Consider the following 12366-nt stretch of genomic DNA (forward strand, 5'->3'; position numbering starts at 1 on the left):
TAATAGTAGTGATATGTCATGCTCACAGAGTTGTACGACAGAGTGCATGGGACCAACACCTCCCAGAATTCCCGGCAGCTGGTTCTTCCTGATGTCTGTAAGCCATTCATTCACAGCATACTGAATCACCTTATCAACACCCAAAAGCCTGAAACAAAACAACAACCACTCTTCAGATCTAGATTGAAAGGTAAAGCAGATCTTAAAAAGTAAAGATGAAGAAATGTTTACCCATGTCTACAGCACAATCTCTTCAGCTTTAGTTCAGAGCAGTTCAGCTGGGCCAGACCAATCAGGATGCCTGCAAACGTTCCCTATAAAAAGATTATATACATTATTATAACAGCAGATGATCTAAAACAAACCACTGATCTTATTCTGAAAAACTTGGAGAGCTTTGTTGCTGTGTTTAAGCTCAGCACTCAAACTACACAGATGAACTGACTTTATGACCACATGAACATAAAGCACCAGATAATTTATATAGATGATCACCAACCTGCTCAATAACCACATGCTTCCCGTGATAGTCAAGCCAGATGGGAACTTCAGAGGTAAAACGAAACTCTCTTAAAGAGAAAGAGTACGAAAGGACATTGATTATGAATAACACATTTGTTTTATTGGATGCTGTCATGTGTATCAATGGCAAGATCTTCTACCTGAAGTAGATGGGCTGGTCAGAGGAGGACGAGGAGCCAGCAGAGGAGGAACTCTGCTCACTATAGGTTGTTTCTACAGAAGCAGCGAGATCATGACCAAGTCCAGAGGCAGGATCTGTGTCGTCTGAAGCCTTCTGAGGAACGTCAGTCCTCACTAGGCACAACCACATAAATTGCGTAAAGCTTTTTACTAAACTTCATAAAAAGTTATATTAAAATGTGTGTAATTAAAAAATAAATAAAATCAAAATAAAACCGTTATAAAGCGTATAATGTTATAAAACCATGTGTGCATGTGTAAGAACATTAGTAATGTTGCCTTGGCAACTAACTAAATGTAAAACTAAAATTAAAAAATTAAACTGAAATAAATAAATAAATAAATAAAAGACTAAATGGTAATATTTCAATAAAGAAAATTAATTTAAAAAAAATTGCAAATGCACATAAATTGACCACATTAAACTTTATAAAAATGTAATTGTTATAATAAAAAATAAAATCAAAATAGTAAAAAAAAAAAAAAAAAAAACACTTTATAAAACTTGTAACATTATAAAACTGTGTGTGTGTAGAAAAACATTAGAAAAGTTGCCTTGGCAACTAACTAATTAAAAACTAAAACTAAAACAAAAAAAAACTCTTTATAACTCTTTAGGCTTTATACTAAACTTCTTAAAAGTTATATTAAAACATGTATAATGAAAAATAAAATCAAAACAGCAATAAAACTGTTATAATGTTATAAAACTGTGTGTGTATACTGTATGTATAAGAACATTAGAAATGTTGACTTAGCAATAAATTGATATAAATAAAGCTGATGCACTAAAATTAGTGAACCTAAATAAACCTAAACTAAAACCTATAAAAAAAAAAATAAAAATAAAAAATAAATAAATAAATATATATATATATATATATATATATATATATATATATATAAATAAGTGGGCTAATAAAAAAAACCCACAGATTAATAAAAAATATAAAAGCCATTTTAAAATTTTAAAAAACAAATAAATAAATTCATTCATTTCAGGGGCAGACTTACCCTCAGCTGCAGGGTCGACGGCTAAGTAAGGATTAACTCCTGCAGCCATGTTACTGAAAAAGTCCTTCAAGAAGAAAAGTGCATCCTAGAAAATGAAAGCAAATGTGGCTTTTACTGAGCCTGATATGAAACACTATTTGTTCTGTGCCGAAAAAATGGTTAACACATAATCTGTACCTGGTCAATATTGAGTCGCAGTGGTAACAGGCTGACTCTCAGACAACACTCCGGTCCACCCAGACCCGATTCAGGCATCACCTGCAGCGCTTTCACTGTCAACTGCAGCAACAATTGGGATAAGTAAGTACCCAAACACATATAGAAACTTGTTCACTATCTATCCAGCTCTATAACTCACCATGTTGGAGTGGGCTCTGCGCGGCATGCTCTCACTGGTGTACAGGTACAGGAACTTGTTGATTTGAGAGGAAGCCAGACGGTCTCGTACCTCCAGTTCCTGGACGATAAACACTTGGCGGGAAATAGGCTGCTCTCCGAGGCCCGGCCCTTCTGCATCGGGTCCTGCAGCAGAAGGCGCCACCACTGGGTACGTCTCATGCTGGAAACTGACCTGAAGAGAGAAAAAGAGGTTATAGAACTAGAAACAAGGCTTTGTAAATTTTCAAATCACTGATTACAATAGATTATACCTTTGTCAGTTGTATCTCCATGAGCAGTGTGTGTTGCCGCCCACTTCCTCCAACCCATCGCCAAGAGTTCTGGGGCCGCGAAGGCCCCGCTGAACGAGAGGGAGAACCACGGGCTCCGGGAGCAGCTGAACGAACCCTGAGAGACAAACATTTCATAGCATGTGATTTTAACATTACTGCATTTTTACACCTGGCTCTTTTGGAGCGTTTAGGCATATATGAACATGGCAACTTTTGGATGTATAAATCAAAAGTATGTCAGCACACTTAAATCAAAATGCGATATGGACTAGTGTTTGTGAATATTAAGCTGCAAAAACGTTATTTAAATATGAATCCTGCATGTTCCGCGCGTCTCTGTGTGAATGAATGGCGCAGATGTGCGGTTTTGTCTACTACACACATACTGAAGTGTGAATGACGTTTGCGGTGTTTTCAGCCTCTGCTGCCTCAATATACGAGTACATGAACACACACAAACAATCTCTAGAACTGCTCAGAATCACTTCATAAGCATTTTACTGTTTCTTTTGAATCATCGTATCATATAGAGCAGGGGTGCTCAAACCTGGTCCTGGAGATCGACTTTCCTGCAGAGTTCAGCTCCAACTCTAATCAAACACACCTGTCTGTAATTATCAAGTGCTCCTTCAGATCCTAATTAGCTGGTTCAGGTGTGTTTGGTCAGGGTTGGAGCTGAACTCTGCAAGAAAGTCGATCTCCAGGACCAGGGTTGAGCACCCCTGATACAGAAAATGTGAAGCTGAGCTCTGGGAGGTTTGCACTGCCGTTCCGCTGTTGAGTTAAGGACAGCATTTTGATTTTCTTCCGTGATTGTGAAAAATGTCATCATTGTTTGTCATTCATGCTGCATCGAGAATTGCAATAGCAACTCAGATCATCATATTGTAATTTTTTTTTTCTACATGTAAAAACACAAACAAGAAAAGCAGGATGCGGAGATGACGAGAAGACACGGATAGGGCTGTCAAATGATTAATCGTGATATCCAAAATAAAAGTTTGTTCACATACTATATGTGTGTAATGTGTATATTCATTCTGAATATATAAATACCCACACATACATGTATATATTATGGGAAAATATGTTAAAGATATGTTATAGACCTTTTTCCTGAGTAAACGATGAGCACCGCTATTACGAATTCTAACTTCCAATTGGATGCTCTTCTGTTCCGGTCTCCATAGGAACCCATTCAAATAGCGCCCATCTGTTTTTAATGTAGATAACGTTGGCAGCTTCATGTCATCTAGACGCTCATTAAAGGAGAAGTCCACTTCCAAACAAAGATTCACATATAATGTACTTACCCCATTGTCATCCAAGATGTTCATGTCTTTCTTTCTTCAGTCGTAAAGAAATTATGTTTTTTGAGGGAAACATTTCATATAATGGACTGGTATGGTGCCCCAAGTGTAAACTGCATTTAAACGCAGTTTAAATGCGGCTTCAAACGATCCCAATGCGGTTGTAAACGATCCCAGCTGAGGAAAAAGGGTCTTATCTAGCAAAACGATTGGTTATTTTCATAAAGAAAATACAATTTAAATATTTTTTTAATCTCAAATGCTCGTCTTGTCTTGCTCTCCTTGAACTCTGTGTATTCTGGCTCAAGACAGTTAGGGTATGTTGAAAAACTCCAATTGTATTTTCTCCCTCAACTTCAAAAATCATTTCAAAATCATCCTACATCGCTGCAGAAGTACCGACCCAGTGTTTGCAAAGTGAACATGCAAAGAAGATCAAACACCCTAAAAAAAAAAAAGGTAAAACAGTGATATAAGACAATTTTGAAGTTGAGGGAGAACATGAGATGGGTGTTTTTCGACATACCCTAACTGTCACGAACCAGAAAAAAAAAAACAGTTTAGGCAGAGTAAGACCAGACGAGCGTTTTACATTAAAAAGTATATAAATTGTATTATTTTTATGAAAATAACCAATTGTAACGCTACATAAGACCCTTCTTTCTCGGCTGGGATCGGTGGTTACAACCACATTTGGGATTGTTTAATTTAAACTGCATTTTGGAAGTTCAAAATCAGGGCACCATAGAAGTCCACTATATAAAGAAAAATGCTGAAATGTTTTCCTCAAAAAACATAACTTCTTTATGACTGAAGAAAGAAAGAAAGACATGAACATCTTGGATAACAATGGGGTGAATACATTATATGTGAATCTTTGTTTTGGAAGTGGACTTCTACTTTAAAACTTTGAGGAGCGATGCACTGACAAATGACAAAAGCCAAAACATTTTAATAGGTTTAACATTAGATTATTAACTCGGAATATACGTTAATTTGACCAGAAACACTGGACACCGGAAATCCAAAGCATTCTTTAGGTTAAAGTCAGGCTGACTTCCGCGTTCAGGAAAAGTGCAAAGTGATGAAAAATTAAAATGGAATGAAAATGGAATCCATAAAAGTTAATGGAAAACAGAATTGCGTAAAAATAAAACTGAATTTGAGAAAAACTAAACAAAAAACATTTCATAGGTCCTTAAAAAAATGTTTTATGTTAAACATTTAATAAATTGCTATTAAACTGTGTAAGTGTCATGATTTCAAGATTAATACTTTTAACTTTAACTAAATCTAGAAAACCTTAATATGGAAAAAACAGAATTTGGGAAAAAATAAAATGGATTTCCATATTTTGGTACACAAAGCTAACAATCTGCAGACAACCTCAAACTCTGGCTTCTGCAGTACTTACTTGTGGCTGTGTGGTGTGTGGACCGAACTGGGTTTGCCTCCAAAGTCTTTGCCACCATACAGGTGCCAGACGACAGACACTTCTCGGAGAACCACTCTATTCTGAGGCACTGGGAAGCGGGCCGGGGCACGCAGCAGATCTGAACTGCCCCGCGGCCTAGAATAGTATCCATCCCGCACCTTTATAGGACCCTGGGAGAGCACCGTCACAACAGGCTCACCATCTTTAGGCTTTCAGAGAGAGAGAAAAATTGCACTGTAAAAATTATTTTTCGAAGTTATAAATAACACAGGTTTTGCTTGAAGCATGTTTTGCAAAAAAAAAAAAAAAAAAAAAAGTCGTCGTCATGATTCATTAAATGTGATAGTTGCCTGTTTCTTGTAATTCTTTGTGAAATTTACTTGTTTTTTGGTAGTGTATTAATTAAGCTAGAGAAGAATATGAAAACTACTGGTACATACTGGGATGCCCATCCCAGGAGCCTCTAGGATGCAGAAGTCGTCGTTGTCTGTGGAACCCTCTGATCCTTCCTCTGACATCATATCTGCATGAGCTTCCATAGCTGTGGCGACCAGTCCATCAATATCAGACTCCTCCCCTTCTAGAACAGAGGGGCGGAGCTTGGGGGCTTCTCCCGGAAACAGATAGACTGAAACGGGTGAGGCTCGGCAAATGGAGGGAGAACCTGCTTTCAAAAACACAGAAGTAAACAACTATTAATCTATTAACACTCAAGTTTGGTGTCTTTTTGGTTCTACTTTTATTCAGCAAAGACGCACTGAAGGATTAGTTAACTCCTGAATTAAAATTTCCTCAATTTACTCACCCCTATGTCTTCCAGAATGTTCATGTCTTTCTTTCTTTGGTCAAAAAGAAATTAAGGTTTTTGAGAAAAACATTTCAGGATTTTTCTCCATATAGTGGACTCCAATGGGGATTAATGGGTTGAAGGTCCGAACTGCTGTTTCAATGCAGCTTCAAAGGGCTCTACACAATCCCAGCCGAGGAATAAGGGTTTTATCTACACTCAAAAAATGCTGGGTTATTTTTTTTAACCCAAATGCTGGGTTCAGTCTGTTGGGTCATTTTATTGGGCTGTTTTTAATATTTTTATGCAGGTGCTGGGTTATTTTTTTATTTAACTCAAATGCTGGGTTGAACTTCTTGGGTAATTATATTGGGTTATTTTAAATATTTTTTTTCCCGGATGCTGGGACATTTTTAACGCTGGGTTATTTTTTTCTAAAAACAAATTCAATTTGTCTTGTATTCTTGCTTAATACTAAATGTTCATCTTGTGATTATTTCTGTTGCCTCTATTAATTCTGTGTGTTTTTTTACTAAGTTCCAGCAATATATTAAATTTGAAACAATAGTTGACTTAAAATAACCCAGCATGTTTGGTAAAACATTTAACCCAACCACCTGGGTCAAAATAACCCAGCATTTTTTTTTTTTTAGAGTGCAGCAAAACAATCGTTAATTTTCTTTTAAAAAAAAATTATATAATTTTAACCACAAATGCTCATCTTGCACTAGCTCAACTTCACACATTACGTCACGTTGGAAAGGTCATGCATGATGTAGGCAGAAGTACCGACCCAGTGTTTACAGAGCGAACGTGCAAAGAAAGTCAAACGCCCTTTACAAAAAAAGGCTAAACAACGATATTGGGCGATTTTTAAGTTGTAGGAGAAAATGAGATTTTCAGGCCTACCCTATCTTTCTGAACCAAAGTACACAGATGAAGAACAAAAATGTATGTAATGTGTGAAGTCAAGCTAGTGCAAGCATTTGTGGTTAAGAAGTATATACAAGTTTGTATTTTTTTTTAGAAAATGACCAATTGTTTTAGTAGATAAGACCCTTATTCCTCGGCTGGAATCATGTAGAGCCCTTTGAAGCTGCACTACAACAGAAACTATAATTTGGACCTTCAACCCGTTGATCCCCATTGAAGTCCACTATATGGAGAAAAATCCTGGAATGTTTTCCTCAAAAACCTTAATTTTTTTTTCGACTGAAGACAGACATGAACAGCTTAGATGACATGGGGGTGAGTAAATGATCACGAAATCTGAATTCAGGAGTGAACAAATCCTTTAAACTGATCAAAAGTGACAGTGAAGACATTTATAATTTTACAAAAGATTTCTATTTCAAATAAATGCTGTTCTTTTATATTTTCTGTTTTTGACATGTTTCTTAAGCAGCATATTAGAATGATTTCTGAAGGGTCATTTGACACTGAAGACTGGAGTAATCATGCTGAAAAATCAGCTTTGGAAGCACAGGAATAAATTACATTTTAAAATATATTAAGACAGAAAACAGTTATTTGAAATTATAATAATATTTCACAATAGTATTGATTTTTCTGTAGTTTTGATCAAATAAATGCAGCCCTGGATAGCATAAGAGACTTCTTTCAAAATCACACCAACCCCAAACTTTTAAACATCAGCCTATATAAAACCTAAAATGAACTACTTTCAAATTTATAAAAAATTAGTCCAAAACAACAACATTAACTTAATGCTACAGATTTTGTTGTTAGAGATATGCCTGCAGCATAAACAATTTCCCTAAGTCTCACCAGAATCTTGTATCTCATCCTGTAGGATTCTTTCAGTGTCAATCAAGGCATCTGTGAGGTCACATTGGTTAATTTCCGCTGTCTCTGCTGGTGGGCAGGGCGGAAGGGAGGCAGGGCTTTCTGACAGCTAAAAGACAGAGATTTTAGAGTCGAATACCAACGGGAGAAAGAAGCTATACCATAACTGTAGAAGAAATCATACCGGGAGTTTCTGCCCGGCGATCTCTGTGGGGGACGTGTGGCGAGGGGGAGGGTGAAGATCGCCCTGGGAAACCAGGTACTGCAGCATGTTAACCAGAGCAGCGCACGAGTCGGCACAGGTGTGCACGTGAACGACATTATTCGAACAACGAAGCTCAAACAACGGCTGAGTCTGGAAGTATCATTAAAGAAATACAGATGGGTATTAAAATGGAACATAAAAACAGAGTAACTGCATACTGCATAGTCTTATTACTTTGAAGCAATTAACATAAAATCTTGATGTTCAAAAATATAAATCTGGACCTGTCACTGGTCAGCCACGTACTTAACACTTTAAGTTATATAAATTAATTTACTTATAATGCACTGTAAAAAAATATTCTGCAAATAATATAATTTAAATGCTATGTTGAAACTAACCAGTTTACTTGAGTCAGTTCCTTTCCATGTTGTTATAGCCAGCTCCAGCAGATCAATGTCCAACACACACACATAGTCTGAGATAGACAAAAATATGATTAGAGGTGGCCTTTTTGACATTAATGCAAAATAATATTTTAGAAGCGGTGCTTGTTCTGTACCTCGCCTCAAATCCACAGTATCACTTTCACATTTATCGGACAGGTACAACGCAGAGTCATCTAAGATAAACCTGAAAGAAGATTTCAGAGCTGTTAGGTCCTATCAGTTAACTTTAGCGCAACTGTTTAGGATCACACCACAGTGAGCAGTACCTGAGGTGAAAGGTTGCAGTGTCCACAATGATGTTGCTGGATAAAGAAAAGGACTCGGCTGTAAACAAAACTCGCAGAGGAATATAAAGTGGCCTGGAGGGAGAAATGATAAAGAAAGGTGATTGAATGAACTAAGAGTATTTGTGACACCAAACATTTAGTGTTGTTACAATACCTGTAGTCCACTGCACAGGTGGCCAGGTGAGTGTGAAGAACTGTGATGACGGCAGGAGGGGTGTAGCCTAAAATGTCGTCATCAATGACATCAAGGAAATCAACGATCTGTACAGAATACAGTACAGTGTTATTATAGATAGTTGAAACTAAAACCATAAAAAGCATCTTAGTTATTTGCATTCAAATAAATGTTGATAAAATAGAATATAGAAATCTAACACTTATTTTTATTTAATCCAAATACTACTAAAAATTACAAAAACACAACAAAATTACTAAAACATGAAGTAAAATAAAAATGTAAAAATAAAAAACAATTATAAACATATAAATAAAACAATAGCATCTCAATTATACTAAAATAACATAGATAGAAAATGCATAAAAGTATTAGGAATATTAATAAAACCTAAAACAGTATCTCAGTTATGCTAAAATAACAGATAGAGAATGCAGAAAAATATTAGGAATATTAATAAAACCTATGATAGTATCTCAATCATACTAAAATAATGTTGATAAAAAATACAAAAAGAATATTATGAATATTAATAAACCTATAATAGTAAAGTAACTAAATTATACTAAAACAACATTGATAGAGAATGCATAAAAATATTAGGAATATTAATAAAACCTAAAATAGTATCCCTGTTATTCTAAAATAACACTGATAGGGAATGCAGAAAAAAATATTAGGAATATTAATAAAACCTATAACAGTATCTAAATTACAATAAAATAACACTGATAGAGAATGCAGAAAAAAATATTAGGAATATTAATAAAACCTATAATAGTATCTCAATGAAACTAAAATTGATAAAGAATGCAGAAAAAAAAAATATTAGGAATAAATAATTACTATTACTACTAAGACACAAGTGAAGCCAAAACATTGTTGCTATTGTTAAATACAAACCTAACTACAAAATTAATATAAAAATATATTTAAAAAAAAAACAATAAATCTAAACATTACAACATTAAATACTTGTCAGCTGAAATGACTAAAACTAAAATAAAAATAGATTAAAAATAGATTAAAGCTATATAGAAATACAAAAACATATGAAGAATTTATTTGCAAAAACAGATAACTAAATTTTTATTTCTTTTTAGAAATCATGTTTTTTTTAATCTTTGTAATCTCATTAGCTGATAGTGTAGATGCCTGACAAACATTGTTGTTGTGATCGCAGACTGTATGGTTGTGATACACACAATTCAGGTAGCAGCTTGTCCCTTACCATTGTGACGATCGGTTTTTGCAAATAAAGCCTTCGTATATTACTAAAAATCCACATTAGCCAGATATTCATGATAGATCCACATGCCTATTTAATGTTCACATCTAATCTAATTACCAACAGGTACCTGCTCATGCCAGCTATGATTGGTCAACGCCATGTGATGTCGTAAAGTAGCACCATGGAGTCGCAGTGCGACCAGAAACTCCTGCAAAGAAAATGAGATGAATGCTTATACATGACGAACAAACGATAATCATTCCATAATTAACCCAAATGACAGGTGACACCCAGATGAAATAACACACACACCTTTACATTCCTCTCAAGATCTAATGTGATCTTGATGGCAGTCGATAGCATTTGAACGCCGGTTTCTCGGCCACCAACACTGCTCACCCCCACTTCAGTGGGGTAAATGGTAGGGTCCAGATGACCTGGGGAAGTGAACCTGGGCATTTCCAGTTTCGCAGGAATAGGGGAGTCTGGGACCTCAGCTGTATAAAGAGCCAAAGACAAAAATAAGATCATTTTGCCGTTCGGAACAGAATAATCATTTTTTCCCCATGCAAACACTACGAGGTGAAATGTCATTTTAAATTGTTTAACAGTTCACCTTTATGGTACAGCTCAACTCTTCTGCTTTCTATGGTCAGGAAGCTAAGATTAGGATTGTTCTGGTGTTGCGTCACACTGAAAATTTTCCCTCCTTCCAAGTCCAAAATGAGTTCTCCATGACAGAGGTCCTTTTTATGTCCAGCTTCATTCTTCAAAGGAGAATGGTATCGAAATTTGATGAGAGTAAAGTGAAATATTACTGGCACTGCTGTTGACTTCTGTAATTTTGCTATTGTGACAATGCTACATTAATGTATCATACAATTTTTTTCACTTTTACCTTGCAGTCTGTCATGGCTTGGAGGCGACCTTTGCCAATCAGCACTGTTAAACAGAGCAGACTGAGGGCGTGGCCAGACTGAGGCTCTAACTGTTTCCTTCGTTTTGATTGGTTGGCTGAGTAAAACTGAGGCTCGTCCTCCTCAGAGTCAGATTCTGGAATGATGATTAAAAAGATTAAGAATCTTTAATTAAGGCCAAAACACTATGCTGTTACTGTTAACTAAAACGTTTATAACGTTTATAACAATAAAATAAAATAATATAAAATAGAATAGAATAAAATAAAAATCAGATGAAATGATTAAATCTTTTCAATCTTTGAATTTAAATCTTTAACTAAAGCCAAAACAGTATTGTTACTGTTAACTAAAACAATTATAAAAACAAAATAAAATAAAATAATGTAAAATAAAATAATATAAAATAGAATAAAAATGAGATGGAACAATTAAATCTTTGAATCTTTAAATTTGAATCTTTAACTGAAGCCAAAACAGTGTTACTGTTAACTAAAATGATTATAAAAAAATATAAAAAAAAAATCAAGACGAAACAATAACATCTTTTGAAACGTTGAATATAAATCTTTAACTGAAGCCAAAATAGTGTTACTGTTAACTAAAATGATTGTAAAAATAAAATAAAAAAAACAGAATAAAATAGAATAAAATTATAACCCTTAAATACAACTATTTTAATTATAATTAAAATAAAATTAACAATGAAAATATAAAAGTAAAGCTAGTACAGATTATTAATAAATGCAAAAATAGTATATAAAACAAGTCAAAATGTTGATAACTTCAAGTATGAAAAAGATTAACATGACTGACCCAGCCTAAAGGCAGATTTACAGAGGTAAAAATCATCGTCCTCAGGTCTGTACTGGTGGGAGGGACTACGAGAACTTTGAAAAGAAGATGGAGGAGCAGGAGGAGGGGACGGAGGAGGTGGAGGAGGTTCCCACATCAGCAGATCATTATTAATCCTGGGCAAAAGGTGAAAGTAGAGCTTGACATCAGACAAATATGGCATTATTTTATTTATTTATTTTAATTACATGCATATAACATGCATATACACAACATGCATATAATCTGAAATGGTAATTTATGCTAAACAAGGGCTTTTAAAAATCAGTGTTTGGAGATTTTTTTTAAAGTTCACTTTCTTGAATGTGAGTGTTGCGCAATACCTGTTATAGATGCTCAGAAAAGCGTCTTTACTGGGCAGGAGAATGTAGGCTACAGGAAATGTGATATCAACCACATACTGACATTGACATATACACTGAGTCTGAAACTCATCCATCTCCTCTGGGTCTGCTGGGATCACCATCTAAGACAGAGACAGAGACAACGAATGAGTCAAGTATAGGAATGAAAGACAGACAG

The 12366-nt window shown here is 35.1% G+C and overlaps 1 protein-coding gene across 2 annotated transcripts in view; it reads right to left on the bottom strand.

Annotated features, from left to right (window-relative positions):
* atg2a (autophagy related 2A) overlaps positions 1 to 12366 on the bottom strand; it is a 33114-nt gene that overhangs the window by 7042 nt on the left and 13706 nt on the right. Inside the window, exons 18-39 of one of the 2 annotated variants that reach the window (XM_051127412.1) lie at positions 12168 to 12310; positions 11806 to 11960; positions 10971 to 11125; positions 10689 to 10839; positions 10385 to 10569; positions 10200 to 10280; positions 8821 to 8927; positions 8646 to 8738; positions 8493 to 8563; positions 8332 to 8408; positions 7910 to 8080; positions 7708 to 7834; positions 5573 to 5799; positions 5112 to 5341; positions 2367 to 2502; positions 2075 to 2287; positions 1894 to 1995; positions 1717 to 1801; positions 663 to 816; positions 500 to 569; positions 232 to 314; positions 27 to 148 (exon numbers count right to left, since the gene is read on the bottom strand). In XM_051127412.1, coding sequence (XP_050983369.1) covers positions 27 to 148; positions 232 to 314; positions 500 to 569; positions 663 to 816; positions 1717 to 1801; positions 1894 to 1995; positions 2075 to 2287; positions 2367 to 2502; positions 5112 to 5341; positions 5573 to 5799; positions 7708 to 7834; positions 7910 to 8080; positions 8332 to 8408; positions 8493 to 8563; positions 8646 to 8738; positions 8821 to 8927; positions 10200 to 10280; positions 10385 to 10569; positions 10689 to 10839; positions 10971 to 11125; positions 11806 to 11960; positions 12168 to 12310 — 2938 coding nt within the window. The remainder of the gene's footprint in view (positions 1 to 26; positions 149 to 231; positions 315 to 499; positions 570 to 662; positions 817 to 1716; positions 1802 to 1893; positions 1996 to 2074; positions 2288 to 2366; positions 2503 to 5111; positions 5342 to 5572; positions 5800 to 7707; positions 7835 to 7909; positions 8081 to 8331; positions 8409 to 8492; positions 8564 to 8645; positions 8739 to 8820; positions 8928 to 10199; positions 10281 to 10384; positions 10570 to 10688; positions 10840 to 10970; positions 11126 to 11805; positions 11961 to 12167; positions 12311 to 12366) is intronic. The other variant, XM_051127413.1, reaches the window with a different exon arrangement.

The sequence above is a fragment of the Labeo rohita genome, chromosome 14 (assembly GCF_022985175.1).
Source record: "Labeo rohita strain BAU-BD-2019 chromosome 14, IGBB_LRoh.1.0, whole genome shotgun sequence".
NCBI classification, from domain to species: Eukaryota; Metazoa; Chordata; class Actinopteri; order Cypriniformes; family Cyprinidae; genus Labeo; species Labeo rohita.